The 21,714-nt window shown below is 43.9% G+C and overlaps 1 protein-coding gene across 1 annotated transcript; it reads right to left on the bottom strand.

Annotated features, from left to right (window-relative positions):
• Window positions 1-10,506: 10,506 nt before the first annotated feature.
• Window positions 10,507-19,919, bottom strand: LOC130367195 (uncharacterized). Its single transcript, XM_056569599.1, is given in 5 exon segments — window positions 10,507-11,413; window positions 11,415-11,473; window positions 17,284-17,427; window positions 18,072-18,251; window positions 19,317-19,919. Coding segments are annotated over 5 exon segments (1,893 nt in total).
• Between the last annotated feature and the right edge of the window lie 1,795 nt (window positions 19,920-21,714).

Genomic DNA, 21,714 nt, shown 5'->3' with positions numbered 1-21,714 from the left:
CCTGGCATTATTTTTGGCCCATATGGCCATTCTCCTTAGCACCTGTGCTGACGTGTATATGCACCAGCTTCTTAGCTTCATCTCTGTCCTAACTTTTTCATTCTCCCCTCTATTTTCCTCTAGGTTTACCTGTTCCAGTATAACCATGCCTCTCAGATCGGGCGACGGAGCAACCGATGGGCATCTGAGTAAGTTGACCTGCACCCCACATTCACACAATGGCAGTTGACCTTTTAGTAGCGTCCTTAAACGTACAGGGCTTTAACACCCCCGAAAAGAGGGCCCAACTGCTATACTCCTTCCACAAACAAAAAGTACACATTCTCGCTTTGCAAGAGACCCATTTTAAGGAAAGCCACACTCCACCTCTCACATCTAGATATTTTCCTCTAGTTCAGATCACTTCCACTAAAACTGACCCAATGCCAGGTACCTTGTTAATTGCACGATAGCGGGCCACCATTTTACGATAGCTTCAGTCTACGCTCCCAACTATGCACAAGTTTCCTTCCTACATGCGACTTTAGAGGCCTTACGTATCTTTGCAACGGGAGCCATTATCTTATGTGGTGATTTTAATACCCCGCTCTTCCCTTCATGTGACACCTCCACGGGACACTCTTCCATCTCACACTCCAAATTGAGGGCTATGCGCAGAACTCTGCATGACATGCAACTTGCGGACGTGTGGCGGGTTCTGCACCCACAGGACAGAGACTATACTTTTTACTCACACCCTAGGAACTCATACAGCAGAATAGATTATATGTTCTTTCCACATCATCTTCTCCAAACCATCACAACACCTCCATTTGACTTGTGATGTTATCTGACCACGCCCCATTACTTTGTTCATTCACGCTTCTGTCCTTGACCAAGCCTCATGCCTCTTGGAGACTGAATGAATCTCTTTTGCTGGACACTCTTTTCTCCAGGATCTGAAGGACACAGTGCTCCAGTTTGTCAGTGACCATGCTTTTGATCAAACTGCTCCTACTGTGAAATAGGATGCCTTGAAATGTGTTCTCCGAGGAGTCCTAATGAGGCATGGAGCAAGGCCGAAAAGGGAAGCCTCCGCAAAATTTTGATCGCTAACCCAGACCTTATAGGCGCTGGAGACGCAACACAAACACTCCCAACAAGAACAGGTGTATCGGGAACTGATAAAAGTATGTCGGTTTTACAGGCAACTGACGGGTAAGGTCTCTTATGAGTGGAGCAATAAATCTGTCCGTCTTCTGGCCGCTGTAAAAAAAAAAGGAATCCACATTTATACACGCAATCAAAACGGCTTCAGGCACCACGTCTTACCTTACCCCTCAGATTCTTGATACGTTTCACAAATATTACACTAGTCTACCCAACTCCAGATCCCCCATCTCTCCAACATTACATAGACTCGACGGCACTCCCATCCCTCCCTGCGACTGTAGTTGAAGCGATGGAGGCACCCTTTACTCCTGAGGAGTTGGAGTCGGCAGTCTCAGCACTACCGGCGGGTAAGAGCCCGGGCCCTGATGGGTATACTGCTAAGTTTCAATCCACTCCGCTCCCTCCCTCCTTTGTGAGAGCATATGTTACGGTTATTCCTAAAGAGGGGAAGGATCCCCTTCTCTGTCCTAGTTACAGGCCGATCTCTCTAATCAATGTAGATGCTAAGCTGTTCGCAAAACTTATTGCGAACAGATTGGCTGACCACCTCGGTTCTCTCATCCATCCTGATCAGGTGGGCTTCGTTCGAGGGCGAGAAGCTAGGGACAATACGCTTAGAGCTTTCTCCACTATCCACTACGCAAATAGTTGTGGGATTCCTCTTATGCTCTTGTCCCTCGATGCGGCGAAAGTCTTTGATAGGATGGATTGGGAGTTCCTGTCAGCCTCCCACGCCCAAATTGGGCTGGGTGAGACAATGAGGCACCGCATTATGGTCTTGTACAATAACCCCCAAGCCCAGCTCCGTGTGAGTGACCAGCTCTCTGACGTCTTCTCCATTTGCAATGGCACGTGACAAGGGTGCCCTCTTTCCCCGCCACTGTATGGAGCACTTGCTGATAGCCATTGGACCACATCCTGATATTCGCGGGATATCTCTGTCGCCGTGCCATTACAAATGTTCTGCATATGTAGATGATTTGTTAATATTCTTATCCTCCCCGCCAGTGTCACTGCCCTCCCTGATGAGTGTCCTCCACCAATACTCGACGGTATGCAATTATAAACTTAACCCTACGAAGTGCGAAGACTTAAACATCTCCATACCCCTACACATCCTTCGCTCACTGAAGGCTTCCTATCCGTTCAGATGGCAGACCCGCTCCCTTAAATACCTTGGCATCAATGTCCCCTCGGGGTGAAAATCACATAAGAATTGTGAGAAAACCGTCACACACAGGTAAAGACACAATATTATGAACTACACTAACTTTACAGCCCCTGTAGCATAGTCAAAAAAAAAAAATCTGGAATACCCCTTTAAACCCTCTGCTTCTACACACACTCTGCTCCGACCTGGCTAGATGGGAGCGTAGAGATTTTTCGTGGCTTGGCAGGATCAATGTATTCAAAATGAACGTGCTACTAAGGCTCCTCTACCTGTTTTCAGGTATTCCGATCGCACTGCCTCGATCATTTCTATGGGAGATCTCTACGCTGCAGTCTGGCTTTGTTTGGGCTCGGCGCCACCCCCGACTGGCTAGACAGATATTGATTAGAAGGAAGGACAGGGGAGGCTTAGCTCTGCCGGACTTCACATCATACTATTTGGCAGCAACTCGGACTAGAGTTCTCGACAGCTTCCATAACAGAGCGGAGAAACAGTGGGTGATGCTGGAAAGTAGGGCCTTGAAGACGGACCTTAAGTCTCTGCTCTGGTTGCCTAGTAACCGGTTCTCTCGGAAACGCTTGCAGGACCTCCCTCCTGTGACTGCATCTTTGATCTCGGCTTCTAGGGCCTACTTGAAATGCTTACCCATTGCCTCCACCACAGGCCCACTCGTCCCTTTACTTGATAATCCAGTTTTTCCGCCGGCACGCAACTCACCCACATTCCTAACCCTTCGCAGGGACGATGCCTGTGTGATACATTGATCTACTCACTCCGACGGCTTTGAAACCTATCTCTGACTTTTTCCAGACATCCCTGCAGACACAGACACACCGTCTGCAATACTACCAACTCGCACACTTTCATAATGCTCAGAAAATGCGCCTGCAGCTTCACAGGACCCTCAACCCGTTTGAATGTCTTTGTGTCTCCAAGGGTTCGACAGGCCACTCAGTTATTTCCATTTACTCTCTCCTCTTTGAATCCTGCACGACAGCGCCCATGGCCTTCTGCTCAGCCTGGGAAAAGGAACTAGGGTGCACAATCTCGGAAAGTTACTGGAAACTGTCATTTTCTAGGTGTCACAGATCCTCCACGTCATGCAAAGCACACAAAACTAATTATAAAATAATCACCAGGTGGTACAGGGTCCCCTCACTTCTTGCACGTATGTACCCGAACGTGACGGATGTTTGTTGGCGTTGTGGGAACCCAGGTGGCACCATGACACATATATGGCTTGAATGTCCGGCCCTAGCCCCCTTTTGGTCCCAGACACTAGATAATTTCCAGACTAACCTCACACATGATCCCAAAATCTCCTACGCTGCTCCGTCTCTCTATACCCCTGACTTCCATGCCCAGCTCCTCCGCTAAACTACTTCAACATCTCTTGCTAGCAGCCAGAGCAGTTATCCCACGACTGTGGAAATCGCCGTCTCCCCCCTCCATCTCGTCCTGGCTTCGGGAGGTTTCCCATATCTATAGAATGAAGGAGCTCTTGGCTGACTCCGGGAATCAATTAGACAGATTTCATGGAATCTGGAGGTCCTGGTCGGAGTTCATGTCTTCTGCGGAGTTTGAGACCCTGTATCTGTAGATCTAGCTGTTTACCCTGTACTTGTAACATACACCTCCACACTGTCGTTGGTATTGCTGAATTGATACACGGGGGTTTCCCGTTTCGCCTGCTCCGCGTGATAAGTGTCTGATTTCTCTAGACCTGCCATGACTTTCTCCCCTTTATTCCTTCCTCTTCTCTACCCTGCTACCTCCTACTGCCTATCTCTCTCTCTTTCTTCATCCTTTCTTTCTCACCCTTGCCTCTCCTCAGTATCCACGCGCACCAATCTTTAAGCCTCTTGTAGGCCACTTGTGGATCTCTATGGTACCTGTCTGTGTGTTTCCTCTCGGTCTTTACACTCCCTCCTTAGGTGCTGTGTTCTTTTACCTAGTACTCACTTAGATTTCTCAGGTATCATACAGCGAGACTCCTTCATGGCATGCTATAACCAGGATGTCATTCACTTGCTGTTACTGTTTTGCACTGCTGAGGTACTGGCTATTGGCCCGTGACAATTTTTGCCTTAATGACTTCCCATGTTCTGGTTACCTGTAAATCCACTTTATTTTGTGAGATTTGTATTTCGTTGATTGTGTACAATACTTTGCCATATACTGACTGTTGTATGATTATATGAAAAGTTAATAAAGATATACTTTGAAAAAAAACAAAAAAACACCCATGGCAAACTCGGCAAGTTCTGGCCAATGGTCTAATCTGGTGACCCAGAAGTCCATGGTGTCTGGGCTCATGGTGTCTGTCAGAAAAAGAGCACAGCTTAGGAATGCATCAACCTGGTTGATGGTTTACATCTTTTTGAGAACAGTTCATGTCAGAGTGGAATGCTGATGCTCTTCCCTCTTGCAGGGGTAGTGCTGGCAGAGGGAGTGGAGCATTGACTCAGCGGGGAGTGTAGAGTAGACCCCTGTTTAGCAGATGTTTGGTGCAGGAAAGCCATGACAAGCTGGTTGCATAGGGGTTTCAAAATTCCCCCATTTTGGCTTTATACTGAGTGTGGTTATCCAGTAATCATCTCTTTCTTTTAAGCTCACAATACACCTGTCATTGCACATGCAAGAAAACTTACAGCTCACCATACTTGCCAGCTTTTCTGAGAAGCCCAGCTTGTTTAGCTTTTGCCCCATACTGTCAAGTTTGGTCATGGTCCTCATCTTCTTCCACCTCCTCCTCATCATCATCAGTGTCGTCTTGTGTAGGATCCTTCTCTCTTATCCCTCCATTAGATTTGTTCTCCAAATGCTCCTCCTCTGGTCCCACTTCCTCATCCTGCTCATCAAACTCCTGCTCAAGGAGAACATTCATACTGCTTCCAGCCAGATGTGACCCCTCCCCCATTCTTTCATCCATATGAGCAGCAGAACGTTACTAATTCCGCTGTTCTTCTTGCTGACAAATCTTTAGCCACTTTGAAAGGTCTGAGCATGCATCAGGTGTCTCTATAAAGCTGCGAGTAAAGAAAACGGTCCAGCACAGGTTTGCAGATAAAAAACAGCTTCTTCTTATATTGGGTCAGTTCCGACAAGACAAATAAATAAGCCGACGCGTTTCGGACCTACACTCGGTCCTTAGTCATGCCATGACTAAGGACCGAGTGTAGGTCCAAAACGCGTCGGCTTATTTATTTGTCTTGTCGGAACTGACCCAATAAAAGAAGAAGCTGTTTTTTACCTGCAAACCTGTGCTGGACCGTTTTCTTTACTCTGTGCATACATCTGGTCAGGGACGCTGCTGATCAGGCCCGCGCACAGGTGCAGGGAGGAGGAGGTGAGCTGTCGTTCTGATTTACTCTCTATAAAGCTGCTAATGTCTCCACTGAAGGTCACACTAGCTCCAAAAATGTTCTATTTTTTTGCATAAGGCTGGGTTTACACCACGTTTTGTTAACTACGGTTCCCGTATATGGCTGGGAGGAGGGGGGCGGGGCTTAATCACGGCGCCCACACTCAGCCGTATTTGGGAACCGTATTTAATGCATGTCTGTGAGCAGACCGGAGTTAAACGCAGCCTCCGGTCGGCTTGGTTTTCGGTCGTATGCGGTTTCCCGACTGCAGGCAAAAACGCGGTCGACCACGTTTTTGTCTGCGGTCGGGAAACCGCATATGGACGAAAACGAAGCCGACCGGAGGCTGCGGCTCACTCCGGTCAGCTCATAGACATGCATTAAATATGGTTACCGAATATGGCTGAGTGCGGGTGCCGCAATTAAGCCCCGCCCCCCTCCTCCCAGCCGTGTACGGGAACCGCAGTTAACAAAACGTGGTGTGAACCCAGCCTAAGAAAGTTTGTCACCCCTTTGTGCTGCTGGTACAGGTGGTCCAACATGTATAATGTTGAGTTCTGACAGTTGCAAATGAGTCGGTGTTGAGAAAGACCATTTTGGCGCTGGAGGTCAAGGTATGGCTTGTTTAAAAGCATTGGTTAAACGGAAGGCACACTTTTCTGCACATAGACCGCTACAATTCCTCAAGAAACATTTGACAATAAGTTTTAGCATGTCTGCCATCCAGGGAGAGTGTGTCATGCCACCCAGATGCATCACTTTTACAATGTTTTGGACATTATCAATGACCACATTTCCCAATGTCAGATCACCACCATAGAACCATTGTAGTACTTCCCATTGCAGACAGGGCAGTAGCTCCTCCGATGTGTGGCCTTTCTGGTCTAGGCTTAGCAGATGTAGGACAGCATGGCAACCCTTGATTTTACACCTATGAAAAAAAGGGAGGGGGGAGTAAGAGGGTAGACTACACTCTTCCCCATAAGAGGAAGGCCATGGATGAGGAGGAGGAAGATAGGCTACAGGTGTGAGAAGTTGAATGGGATACGCAACCATGGATGTATAATTACAGTTTCCTGGCCTTGTGCTGGCACACCGTATTAGTTGCCTAAAGGTTTTTCTCATATTCTGGGGTGTCTTGAATTTCAAATGCAGCCTTGTAATGCTTCACCATGTGCCTATGTGGAAATTATAAAAAGCTCTTAACCTGTTAACAACCAAGGACATGTATACAAGTCCTTGTGCCATTAACAGTGTATGGCATGGGGTCCCGACTCGAGCGCGTGCCATACTGTCCGCCCCCTGCTGATTCTTGTAGCTGGAAGCTGCTGTAATAGCCTCCATATGGCGATCGCCGCAGTCGGATATTAACCCTTTAGATCGCTGCTGGCAGGGACGTCTAAAGGGACCTTTAAACACTCCCCGGTGGTCCAGTGGAATGGATCGCCCACCATCCTCCCCGCAGCACGATCGCGGAGGGGTGATCCACTTCTGAGGTAGCCAGAGGGCTTACCTCTCCTCTGGCACTGGCTGCGGCTCTGAGATTGATAAAGCCTACTGGACCAGGCTTTATCAATCGAATGCAGAGCACACAGATCAATGTGGTTCTGTGTGGAACTACATTGATCTGTATGAGTTATCTAACGATTCCTCCTAAAAGTCCCCTATGGGGACTAATAAAGTGTAAAAAAAAGTTTGATAAAAGTTTAATAAAACACCCATTAACCCATTCCATATGAAAAGATTAAATTACCCCCCCCCTTTTCCCAAATTCCATATAAAAAATATCTAACAGAATAAAAGTAAACATATATGGTATTGCCGTATCCGTATATGTCTGAACTATAAAAACTATAACTGTTAATTAAACTGCGCTGTCAATGGCGTACACTAGACATGAGTGAATTAAAAAAAAAATTGATTCGGCCGATTAGCCGAATTTCCCGCCAAAACTGTTTTTGGTCCGAATTTATTCGCTGGAAATCGCTATTAAAAACGGCTATTACTGGCCCACAGAGAGCCTCAATAGGGATGTAGAACACTTTGCCTTGCTTTAACATGCATAGAATGAGTGCTGGGTTAGTGAAATAATGCTGTTATTCAGTATGACATGCAGATCAGAGGCATCACTATTAGAATCACTGTTGCAGAATGGCACAATGACAGAGCCTGGAGGTGGCATTAGTATGAGGAGACCATATAGTGGCTGAATGACAAAGTGTGGAGGTGGCGGCAGCATGAGGAGATCATATACTGGCTGAATTACACAGCCTGGAGGTGGCGGCAGCATGAGGAGACCATATAGTGGCTGAATGACACAACGTGGAGGTGGCGGAAGCACGAGGAGACCAAATAGTGGCTGAATGACACAGCCTGGAGTTGGCGGCAGCATGAGGAGAACATGTAGTGGCTGACTGACACAGCCTGGAGTTGATGACGACAGACTGATCCAATCTTCTACACACGGCACAGTAAACTATTTCTGCAGAACATTGCAGCTAGAAATATTGAATGCTATATATATAAAGCACCAGTCTAAGAATAGTATTTGTCTATTCTAACCTTTACTGTAATACTATATTACAGTATTCCAATCATTTTCACAGGCTGCTTTGCATGTTAATATCGGCTGGCCGGGGCTCTCAGTTCCCTGCCCCGCTAACAAAAATTGTTCCCTGCTTTTTGATTTAAAAAAAATTTCATTTTAAAACATACTTATAGTGCAAATTAATTGTGGTTAACCACATATTTATCCTGTTACCTTTGTAGTTAATGATTTTCTCTGCTCTGGCAGAATAGAATAAAATGTAGATCCCATTCTTGGGTGTATAAAAAATTATAAAGCCACCAGAAAAAAAAAAATTAGAAAGTCAATTTTTAAATAGGGATCAATTTATATGGGCGGGCAGGGACCTAAAAATGTAGCCATTTATGAGGCCATTTTAATGTAAAAATAATATATTTTTAATAATTAATTTTAGCTTTTTTTTATTAGTAATGCATTTTAATATTGTGTTTAATAAAGTGTGTGTGTATGTGTGTTTCACTTTTTTCTCTATTTTTTAAGTTTCTTAGGAAGAACTACTACTCCCAGCATGGAACAGACTGTTCCATGATGGGAGCTGTAGTACCTGACAGACAAACAGATTGCGCCAGGTGTCACTTCTGATACCTCAAAAACTTTTACAACCCGAGATGGGTCAGGGTCAATCAAATAAACACCTTTGACCCAAGGATAAACCTTGGGTCACTAATACCCTTATTAGGTCCCACCCCTAAAACTTAGCTTTTATTAAGCATTTAATAAGAAATATATATAATATATAACTGTGAGAAATCTTAAAACCACAGTCTCTAGTGGTGTATTGTCAGAAATCCCTTCCTGTCACTGACAGTGCTCAACCTATACAGCTGAGCACTGTCAGTGACAGGAAGGGATTTTTGACAATACACCACTAGAGACTGTGGTTTTAAGATTTCTCACAGTTATATATTGGTGGAGAATTTGAAATATGATTGATGATCGAGGTTTCGGTCATACACGTAACAAGCTGAGAATGGGAGCACTGGTCTCTTTAAGAGAGTGCTCCTAATCTTAGCTCCTTTTCTGTATAAAAGACTCCTGTGGGCCAGAAACCTTCCTGATTAGTAGGGGATCAAACACTTATTTCACTGTGTAACATGCAAATCAATTCATAATGTATTGAAATGTGTTTTTCTGGATTTTTTGTTGTTATTCTGTATCTTACTGTTCCAGTAAACAGTAGACTGATTATTTATTTGTCAGTGGACAAACAAATCACATCAGTAGTGGATCAAACAAATGTTTTCCTTCACTGTATACATCGTGAATGGGGCTAAAGGGAGTTGTGGCCTAGCTGGGTTACTGTAGCAGTGCTCCCATTCACTTCAATGAGAGCTGAGCTGAAGTAACCTGGTTTCACCACTACACTATGGACAAAGCCATCTGCTGTCAGACCTGTTTATTATGCATCCATGGAATGGGATATACTACATTTATGTGCAACTAGCTAGTGAGTTGCCTGTTCAAATATCCCACCTGATTGGCATGGAGCTCCCACCTCCTAATATTCTGCCAACTTTTGTCTTCCCCCAATACCACTTTTTTCGGTAATGAGGGAGGGGGTTTCAAGAAAATAGATCAAATTTTTCTGAAGAGAGTCAGCACTCCTGTTCTGCATTGTGCACGTGGACAGTAAAAGCAACAGAACAAATGAAATAAATCCTGTCATTCACAACTTTTCTTCTGCAATCCGGTCAGTGTTTATTCACAGATATGTATACAGCTCACAATAAAGACGTGTTTTGACACAAAGTCTTTTTAGACTGGTACAGGAAAATAGATCCTACTGCCGCAACCTCCAGTGATCTCCTGCATGGGGCCCCAGTAAACACAGTATATATGGCTCTCTGGCTCTTCCATAGAGATACATAGAGGAATTTTGTCGGCCTCTGCTCCGTGTGGGGGTAATCATGACCCATTATGGGGATACGTTTTAGATCTCGGGGGGTTCGACATCTAGAATCCCCCGCAGTCTAAAACTCATTCTCAATTATTTGGAAGATGTTGTTCTGCATGATACATCTTTAAGAGATGTTCATGGCGGTTGTTTTCATTAGAGAACTGGCACTTTAGTGCAAAACTTTACTAGTGGTGGCAATAATGTTCAGTAAATGATCAGGAAACCTTAGACTACCGTAAGTTGTATTTGAGGCAACTAGTACTGCTGTAGATATAGTAAGGTATCTGCAGAGCTTTTCTTCCTTACAATTGGCTCATTTATTGTGTCATGTAGGTCAAACCACATTGATAACTTTTTTAAAAGCCTCTTTAATGTCTTTGTTCCTCAAGCTGTATATAATGGGGTTTATCAGCGGGGTTCCCATTGTGTAAAACATAGATAGGATTTTACTTGTGGACAATGATCGTCCAGTTGGAAGGACATAAATACTGAACAAAGTTGTATAAAACAGGGATACGGTAGTGAGGTGGGAGCTGCAGGTGGAGAAGGCTTTGTGTCTTCCAGTGATGGATGAGATTTTTAAAATTACTTGTAAAATATAAACATAGGAAACCAAAATTATTCCAAATGGAAGAACAAGCACCGGAAAACCAAGGAGCATGACTTCCAGCTGAACTACAGAGACATCTGAGCAGGAAAGCTCTAATATGGGTGCATAGTCACAAAAGAAATGGTCAATCACGTTGGGCCCACAAAAGTGTAGAAAACCTATTGTTGTTGTATTAATCAATACGATCAAGAAACTTAACAGCCAAGACATGGTGACCAACATAACACGCAACGTACAGCTCATTATACTGTGATAACGTAACGGGTTGCAAATTGCCAAAAATCGGTCATAAGACATCACAGTGAGGAGAAGACACTCCGAACATTCAGACACTGAGAAAAAATAAAATTGTGTGAGGCAACTCGTAAAAGATATGGTGCCGGTCCCATTCAGGACTATTGATAGTGTTTGTGGGACAATATCTGTACTGAGCAGGAGGTCAGATAAAGAGAGATGTGAGAGGAAGAAGTACATCGGAGAATGAAGGGTCTTACTAGAGGAGACCAAGATGATGATCAGAAGATTTCCCATCACAGTTGTAAAGTAAATCACCAAAAGTAGAGTAAAGTATAAAAGTTGGAAATTATGGAGATTTTGGAAACCGAGAAGGATGACTTCCGAGATGAAGGAGATTTTTATCTGTCATTGCCTGGATAAATGAAAACAAGAATGTATATAACTCTTTGAAGAGCTAGATAATAACCTACAGAAGTGTCCGCATTTGTCTTTGCTTGAATTTCATCAAAGTGTTTCTGTCTCACAAGGTCTAATGTTTTGACTGGTTATTAGATGCAGCAGGAGAAGCTCATGGCTGTGCTCTTCACTCCTTGGCTTGAACTGATTTGATGCAGGAGTCAGGCTTCATGTGTTTATAATGGATCCTGTCTCAAGTCAGATCAAGTAGCGAGATGGGGAGTGAACAGATGCTAAGTGATCAAAACTTTCAAAACAATCAGAAGGATATTTTTTTTTTATGTGACAGTAACATTTTAAGGAATCCAATATTGTAAAATAAAAAAATCTATGAATTCATGTCCTATCCAATTAAATAATGCTTAACCCTATAGGAAGGCAGATAGGGGTCCAATTCACAGAACCAAAACACCCCTAGGTTGAAGCCTGGGGTACAAAAACCTCTATCCAAATGAACCCAACTCCCCAAACATAACTTTTATTATTACCAAATCATGAATGTGTAATATGTGACCAATGTAGCTGATATGGTCACATGTTGACATCTCAGGATATGCCACGAGAAAAGTAAAACGAGGACCTATTTGTTAGATAATGAGTTGCTGTTAAAGGGGTATTCTGGCTTTATACATCCTATCCCCTATCCAAAGGATAGGTGCTAAGATGTATGATCGCAGGGGTCACGCCACTGGGGACCCCTGCCATGATACATCTTATCCCCTATCCTTTGGATAAGGGATAAGATGTATAAAGCTGGAATACCCCTTTAACTATAAATGCAGCAGAGTCTTATAATCCAGACAAAAGTATATTTCATGATATGCTGTATTTCCCATGAAATAAGCTAAAAATAGACATAACATTTTGTTTGTATACCAGCGGTTGGGCTAAATCTATCCTTCCTGATTCTCCCATTAACACAACTATTTGGTTTAGACCCTTGACTGACATAGTTGAGATCACTATTGGGAGAAGAAAACATCTGGATGAAGGATCAGTGGGTCAAGCAGCACCACACATTGGGGGAGATTTATCAAAACCTGTGCAGAGGAAGACTGGTGCAGTTGCCCATAGCAACCAATCAGATCACTTCTTTCATTTTTAAAGAGACCTGTGAAAAAGGAAATAAGCAATCTGATTGGTTGCTATGGGCAACTTCACCACTCTTCTACTGCACAGGTTTTGATAAATCTCCTCCAATGTTCTTATTTACTTTGTAAGAGCAAACATATTAAAGTCTTGTATGACTTATGGTGTCACCTACAAAATGGGCAAAGTCTAAAGCATCAGAAAATTTGTGCCAGCAGGCTTCAGATATGTAAATCCAGCGCTGGTCATGGTGTCCCCATAGTTACAACTTCCTATATAGATCCCTTAGAGATTGATGGGACAAACATTTCAACATCTCAATTGTAGCTTTCCCGGCATTAAACTGAAACAAACAAAAAAACACACTATGATATCACAATTCTTTGTAGTAAATGAGGATCTTAATTCCATAGAAGACAACACCAGTTCCTCTAAATTTATTGCTATTGCACATTTAATTTACTGTTTGTGATTATGTCTCTGAATTTCATTACATATCATCAGTCACACTTTTTCAGTAGGGATCTGTAAGGCTAAAGCCTCATTCAAATGAATGGGACTGAGCTGCAACCAGTCCCAGCTACTAACAAAAGTGAGGGGTACAGAGGGCTGGTCAATCACAGGTCTAATCTCTATTTTCTATCCATTTACATTCAGACAGTGCCCTAGTTAATAATAGTGCTCATCACTAGAGATGCGCAAACCGGTGATCAGTCAGAACTTTGCTAAAATAACATCAGCCACATAACAGAAATGAGAAGGAAGGGTCACAGGAAATCCCAAAATGCTTTCAAAAGCTTTCCCAGTCAATCATAAGGCAGTATAGGGGTGATGTTAAAGCCACTATAATAGCCTACACACATAGCTTCAGCAGCCATTATACAGATAGCAGGTGGTAGGTGAAGATTTCTTTGAGGGACATATAAATAATAGTTGTAATTGAGAACATTCTGTGTCTGTTCTGTGCAAAATCTGTGACAGGTTTTTCTGAATCTGCAACTGGGTACAATTTTGATCCTGCAAATTAGGTATAGTCCTGATTTTGCTGTCACAGTTTCTTCCATATGCTTCTTTCTTCTCAGTAACTTACCAAACGTACATTAGCAGAGTGTTCTGTCTGTTATGTATGGAAAAGGATACATGAGCTAAGATAGGGATAGACATAAGGCAATTCTTCATATAAGATAGAGATAGACATAAGGCTATCCTTCATATAAGATAGAGATATACATAAGGCTATCCTTTATATAAGAAAGTATTCAGAATATTGGACAGACTAGATGAACCGAATGGTTTTTATCTGCCAACACATTTTATGTTTCTGTTACCATAAAAATACATTGTATATATTGGAGCTGTAGAAAAAAAAATATTATGGTTCAGAATCAGCGTGGAAGGACTGTGCTCATAGTGTATGAATGATGGGGGTGATAATCCTTGAACTACATAATGATATCCATCTCTCCATGCAGGTACAATGTGCCACGTGTGTCATCCAATCTGTTAGTTCTTTCTTATATAACACAGCAGATTTCTCAGAGGGAAAATATGGGAGAATTTAATAAAGTGATTTATACCAAATAATAAGGCCCCGGGGGCACCGAGAATTAGAAAAATTAGTAAAATGTGATGTAAAGAAGGATGAAATGATGTAATGCCTAAAATATATTCAAAATGAATATTGCTTACCTGAGATGACTGGTTCTGCCAGAACCTGTAGGTTTACTTTTTTTTTTCTTCTTTTTTTTTCAAAGTAAGTTTTAATTGTTTTAGGAAAACAAAATATAAAAAAGCAACTCTCTCCTTACAGGGTCATAACATAAGTAGACTACTGTATATACTAAGCTGAATAATGCAAAATGACAGTGCAAAAAACAAGCAATGATCATTATATCAAACAGTGTCTTTATGGAATGTGTGATCCTCCATAGAATAGCTCTAGGGTCCCTGTCAGATATTTCACCTTCCAAAAAAGATAAAGAAGGCATGGAAGTTCATTCATTTTGAATACATTTACTCTACCCAGCCTTGATATATCATTCCGTTCACATTTGATCAAGTCGAATTTTAAGGTACGCAGGAGAAGAGGTAGGTTTAAGCGAAACGTATCAGCTGGGTTGGCCGGTACTTGAATGCCTTGGTATTTCAACGATTTTGACTGCCATTGGAAGGAGTATGATGCTCGGAGCATCTGCACAATGTGTGTAGGGAGAGTGACATTAAGAGCCTCACTCTTAGAAGGGTTAGTTTGTAATTACTGTGTACAGAAAACAGGCAAATAGTGGCCATAAGGGAGGGTAGTGAGGTGATAGGAGAGGGGAGAAAGAGAAGGAGATCCTCAGCATATGCTGAACATTTTCAATGGCACGAGGACAGTGGCAATCCCCATATATCCGGGTTTTGGTGGATGTCTACAAGGAGATGCTCCATGCACAATACATACAGGAGTGGAGAAAGGGGGTACCCCTGTCTCGTGCCATTACCAATGTCAAAAGGGGTGGACAGGTGACCATTAAGTCGAATCTGGGCTTGGGGATGGGAGTATAGTGCCATATGCATGACTTTATAACAGAACCCAAACCAATTTGGGAGAGAGTTACTTCTAAAAATCTCCAATCCACCCTATCAAAGAGTATTGCCTCTGGCCTCCCTACCCCAAATAAAACCAATTTGGTCTGGGTGGATGAGGGATTGCATGTCTTCTGATAATCTGTTCGCTATGAGTTTAGCAAACAGTTTGGCATCACAATTAATCAGAGAGATGGGGTGGCAGCTCGGGCAGAGCAAGGGATCTTTACCCTCTTTTGGAATTTACTGTTATAAAGGCACAAAATAAGGAGGCAGAGGGTGGAGAGTCACCGGAGATGGAATTAAATGCAGAAAGTTGGGGGGGGGGGGGATAAGCCTGAACTGAGTGTTTTATAGAATTTTGCAGTGTAACCATCAGGTCCCGGACTCTTGCCAGCCGGTAAAGAAGAGATCGCCGCCAGCAGTTCTTCCGAGGAGAATGGAGACTCCAGAAATTGGATCCCTTCCTGTGGAAGGCCAGGAAGTGCTGTCGAAGCAAGATATTTCTCTAGAGAAGAATAAGTCAAGGTGGAAGAGGCCAGGATCTGAGGCTTAGGCATGGTATACAAATCAGAGTAATAACTATGAAAAGCAGATAGAATATCTGGGGTCAGGTGGGAGATCAAGCCTGTGGGAAGTGCGTATCGCTGGTCCTAAGAGAGAGTATTTCTTCACTCTAAGCGCATTAGCCAGTAAACAATGTGATTTGTTCCCCCACTCATAAAACAATCTACCAGTGACCTGTTTATAATAGCGATGACTTTTGTTTAAGTGCTCTAGGAGTTCGTGGCGCACTTTAACTCCTTCAGGACAAAGGGCGTCCCTGTATGCCCCTAACCCGGTCCCCGTGTTTAAAGCATCACACCGGGTGGGCCGGGACCCTGGGCTAACAGCGTGCAGCACCGTTCGTTGCGCCAAACACTATTAACCCTTTAGATCACCACGTCTAAAAATTAAAGTAAATGCTTCCCGGCAGATCAGTCGGGCTGATCGGGACATTACAATAAAATCACGATGTTCCGATCAGCTAGGATGCGAGCGGAGACCCCCTTACCTTGCTCTGTCACATCCAATCGGCGTTTGATTGCTCCAAGCCTGAGCTACAGGCTTGAGCATTTGAGACCCTATCTCACTGATCCATGCAAAGCTATGGCTTTGCAGGGATCAGGGTGAAAGATCAGTGTATGCAGTGCTACAGCTACCTATGGAATCAATAGCACTGCAAAAAAAAAGTTAACAAAGGTAATTTAACCCCTTCCCTAATAAAAATTTGAATCACCCCCTTTTCAAAAAAAAAAAAAACCTGTGCAATTAAAAATAAACATATGTGGTATCGCCATGTGCAAAAATGTCCGAATTATAAAAATATATTGTTAATTAAACCTCACGGTCAATGGCGTAAGCGCAAAAAAATTCCAAAGTCCAACATAGAGTATTTTTAGTCACTTTTTATATCATGAAAAATGAATAAAAAGCAATCAAAAAGTCAGATCAATACAAAAAGGGTACCTATAATAAAAACTTCAGAACATGGCGCAAAAAATTAGTCCTCATCCCGGCCTGTACGCGGAAAAATAAAAAAGTTATAGGGGTTAGAAGATGAGAATTTTTAACATATAAACTTTCCTGCATGTAGTTATGATTTTTTTCTGAAGTACAACAATATCCAACCTATATAAGTAGGGTATCATTTTAACCGTATGGACCTACAGAATAAAGATAAGGTTTTATTTTTACCGAAAAATGCACTGCGTAGAAACGGAAGCCCCCAAAAGTTACAAAATGAATTTTTTTCTTCAATTTTGTGGCACAATTATTTTTTTTTCCGTTTCGCCGTGGACTTTTGGGTAAAATGACTAATGTCACTGCAAAGTATAATTGGTGGCGCAAAAAATAAGCCAACACATGGAATTTTATGTGCAAAATTGAAAGCGTTATGATTTTTAGAAGGTGATGAGGAAAAAATGAAAATGCAAAAACAGAAAAACCCTGCGCCCTTAAGGGGTTAATAAGTTTGCAGAACATTCCTTCTAGTTGAGACTGTTTGTGTTGCGTCTCTAGGGTCTGAAGCGACTGCAGAAGGCTTGTCAGTTTGACTGCTGCTTCACTCTTTAGCCATGCCCCATGCTTCATCAGGACTCCTCTCAGTACGCATTTGAGAGCTTCCCACTTCACCATGGGTGACGAGGGAACGGATTGATGGTCCTGAGAAAAATGAGATATGGCGTCCTTCAGCTCCTGGAGACAAAGGGCCTCCATGAGAAGGGACTCATTTAATCTCCACGTTGAGTGGGGCTTGGCAATAGGGAATATTAAATATTAAAGGTGCAGAATACAGGGGCATGGTCAGAGAGGGTGACTATTCCTATGTTAGTGGATAAGACAGAGAGTAGGAGGTGGTGTGGACAAGAAATATAGTCTATTCTACTATACGACTGTTGGGGGTGGGAGTAGAAGGTGTAATCAGGGCCTTAGGGGTTGTGAGTTCTCCAGGCATCACAAAGTTGGAGGGAGTGTAACTTGCGCCTCAGGGCATGGAGTTTGTTATGAGATATGTAGGAGTGACCCGATGACGTGTCAACAGAGGGGAAAAGTGGGAGATTGAAGTCCCCACAGAGGAAAATAGGGCCCGTGGCAAAGGATGCAAGACTGTCAAGGGTCTTTGGTACAAATGGAATCTGTCCATGGTTGGGTACATAAATTGAAGCTATGATTATACGTTGGCCTGAAAGTTCACAATTTGAAAACACATACCTTGCATTTGGATATATTGACAAAGAACTTATGGTAATAGGTAAGGATCGGTGAAATGCTAGGGAGACCCCTTTAGTCCTTGCCTCAGGATTAGCACTATATAACCATTAAGAGTTGTATCTGTCATTAATATGTGGGAGATGGCCCATTTTAAAGTGGGTTTCCTGTAGTGCCAGAACATGTACTTTATGTCTATGTAGGGAGTAGAGGGCTTGTGCTCTTTTTTCTGGGGTCCTGAAGACTTTCACATTGCGCGAGCCCATTTTAATGTCAGGTGCCATGAGAGTGGAGAAATATTTAAGGACGGTCTGGAGGTCACCGGACTGCCCAGTCCATGAAGTCGAGGTGAATGAGGTAGTATGAGCCTGCAAGAAACGAAGGAAAAAAAAGAAGGAAGGAGAAGAAGGCGAAACAAGAGTGGGAAAAGTAACCACATAGACATGGGAGCAGAGGAACTAAAAGACGCGGCCATAAGGGGCTGAAGTAGCATCGGATTCAGTCCGACCTGTGACCTAATGGGGGATATGTGGAAGGAGCGCCAGGAAAAGGGTAAACAGTGGAAGAGAGACAGTAGGAGGGCAGAATTTAGTCAGGTATGAAACCAATGGCAACAAAATATCAATACTAGAATGGAGATAGGAGAATAACGCATCACAATGTAGAACTTCACTGAATACTTAGAATTATGTTAGAAGCATAACAGAAACTAAAACGTGGACATGGTGGTTTCAAAGGAGGAAGTTCTGAAGCAAAGGGCTCAGCAGAGGGACTCCTCACGGGAAAGACCTATGAGGGAGTAATAATATACTTAGAGTCCAGCAGAGAGTCAAGTCTTTCTCTTCTGTCTTTGCGGCTGTTGATTCGGAGGTCGGTCAGTCGTCTGCCAACCAGAAGGATGGCGATGATAAGGGGCCACCGAAGGTAATAGTGGAGGCAGTTGAAACAAACGATCCCAATCCGGCAGTGAAACAGAAGGAAGGTGGAAAGTCATCAGGAATCCCTGTAGATCTTCCGGGCGGCGGAGGGTAGCAGCAGTAGTCCCATACTTTGCTATAAGAGAGAACAGGTACCTCCATCTGTAATTGATTTGAGCGCTTTGTAACAATTGTAGTAAAGGTCGGAGAGCAGACCAAAGTTTAAGGGTGCGTAGAAAAAGGTTCGGAAAAAGTTTAACTTCAGACCAATTATAGGTGAAGGTCTTGAGTGTGCGCACTTTGTTCATTATTTCTTCTTTTTGTTGGAAATGATAATGTCTCTTTGTCGTCTAGGGTCCGGATTTTTTGCTTTGAGGTCTCTGTTCGCTCGATCCAATTCTAGTGGACTGTCGAGGGGTTTCTGGAGTACCTCATTAAAAAGTCTTTGCAGAGTGCTGGCAATATCTTGGGGAGGAACATATTGTGGGAGTCCCTTGATTCTAATGTTGTTCCTACGGTTCCGATTATCAATGTTGCAGTCTGTTGCAGGGAAAGGGATTTTGTGGTGGCTTGCAGAGCCTGAACTTGAGAGGTCACTGAGGAGCGAAAATCTTCAAGGTTCTGTACTTGAGACTGTAACTTAGAAACCTCTGCTCTGATCTGCTTGAGATCCTGTTGCCACGCTGACTTCAAGTCAGATGCCATAGAAAGTAGATCATTTTTAGCAGGTAAGAACGCCAGAAGAGCCTGCAGTTCCAGAAATAAAATGTAAGGTGTTAGCAGCCATTTCTGAAGATGGCAGATGGGGATCAGGAGGCGCCTGCACAGGTGCACTGAATACTTGCGATTTGCATGTACAAAGCGGCAGGGGGAACCCCTTGAACGGTTTTGTGAGTCATCAGAAGAGGACCGATGTCGATCAGGATATTTAAGTGTAGCATGTTTCATAGGTGTCTTGAAGAGCTTCTTTTTGGCAGGGAGACTATCACCCCAGAATCCTGGGTTGTCGCTGCCATCTGTGGAATCATGTGAGCTCCTATCTTGTTGGGAGCCATCGGAGTCCATAGCTGATTCCCAATCCGTGACCACTTGGGTCGGTGGGCCTGGCATCGGTGCCATGGAGCTTGGGGAGGCAGATGGAGGTAAAATTGTAGAAGGATGCCTTGTAGGAAGACAGTAGTTGAGAATCCCACAAAGTGTCAGGAGGGGGTGTGCAGGGTTCAGAGCTTATTACTGCCCTTCCTAGTGTTTGGGTATCAGAAGTGTCAGCTGCAGTACTGGGGTCTGGAGGAGGCTGTGAGGAGGCCGCCATTATGGGTGTCTGGGTGCCGGTCTCAGGTCCCCCGTCTGAGGTGCAGGAAGTGACTGGGCTGCACACTGTGGAGAGCAGGCCCGCTGTGTACTCTCTGGCTTCAGAGTGGGAAAGTCCTCTTCTTTTGTGCACAGCTCCGTGCGCAGAGAAGCTGGTGGGGACGGCGAGCCTACCTGCTGAAGATCTCTGTCGGACTCCTGGGTGCTTGCGCAGGGACCCGAGTGAGACAGGTGGGCTGGCAGTGAAGGTGAGTCACGCCGGGCTGTAGCGGAGGTGGGGATAGCTGCGGCCACAGTAAGGAGCCGGCAGTGTTCCTGCATCTGCTTCACAGGAGGCCGCAGTGCTGGCGCCACCGGGCCCCCGGTCACTTTCAAGGACACAAAATAAGTAGGGATTTGGCCAGCAGGATCCATGTTGTGAGTGGGAGCTGGGTGCACTTTTTTTGCCTTGGATTTGCCTTTCATATACAGTTAAAAGCCCATTAAGTAGTGGCCCTACCAGGAGCTCTCACACCCTGCTTCTTTTCTCCAGCGTGTCGATCCACGCCCCACAGGGTTACTTCTTTCTAGCTCTGTTGTTTATTCAGTTTCTGGGACTACACCTCTGTGCTTCTGGGTGTGGTTGAGTTTGCTGATCCAATTAAAATCCTCCTGCTAGCTGCACAGGGATATATAAGGAAGTTTTTCTCAGTCATTCCTTGCCTGTGAAAGTTCTTGTGACAAAACTAGCTAACTCTGTACTTATATTGTGTTATCTGGTTCTGTTAATTTTTTGCTTGGCTTTTGACTACCCTTTGGCTCTTTGTTATTGTACTCTGCTCCCTCCTGGTTTTGACTCGACCTGTTGACTTTGGTTCATTGTGTGTGTTTAGGTTTATTTCTGTTAGTTTTTGTGTGCCTCCAGCTGTTTCCGACCTTTGTCCATTTTTGTAGTTTATTGCTTTGACCTGAGACTGTCCCTCACTTTTTTAGTAAAGGAATAGAACCATGGTTGTGGACCCGCTGCCTAGGGTGGGTACGCAAGTAGGCAGCGACAGAGGGAGTAGGCGAGTCCAGGGGTGCACTCTATCCCTGCCCGACGTGACATTACCAGTCTAACCCAGTTTTGAAATCCCCAAAAATGTTGTGTGTCTGTGGGTCTATTCCCATGTCAGATAATCTCTGTACCTCTTGGCTGTGCAGTTCCTCCTGTGCAATCCTGGTTAGCGAGGCAAGCCCAGCTAACCCGTATTCAACACAAATTTTGGGTTTAGCACTGCTCGTCGAACTTTAGAGCTTTTACCGGTTTGGCTCACGCGAACCAGTAAGAGCCCAAAATAAACAAAAAGCACATGGCGTTTTGGTGTCCAGAGGAAGCAGGAAATGCAGAGGGCTTAGATTGGACAGACATAGGAAACAAAGAGAAACAGACAGTGTGTGTGAAGATCTTTATCATATCTATAACATCTGCAGTGCACAAATCCCATAGGGGCTACACAGCAAAAAAGTGATCATTTCCAGACTCTGTGTGTGGACTGATCATTGGGAAACCTTCTGCCCCTTACTGTATGACCTGTATGATAGCAATACCTATGCAAAGCACCATAAATGCAGGATAGCACCC

Source organism: Hyla sarda, chromosome 4 (genome assembly GCF_029499605.1).
Source record: "Hyla sarda isolate aHylSar1 chromosome 4, aHylSar1.hap1, whole genome shotgun sequence".
NCBI classification, from domain to species: Eukaryota; Metazoa; Chordata; class Amphibia; order Anura; family Hylidae; genus Hyla; species Hyla sarda.
The sequence above is the reverse complement of the archived record's forward strand: the minus strand, read 5'-3'. Positions and strand labels throughout refer to the sequence as shown.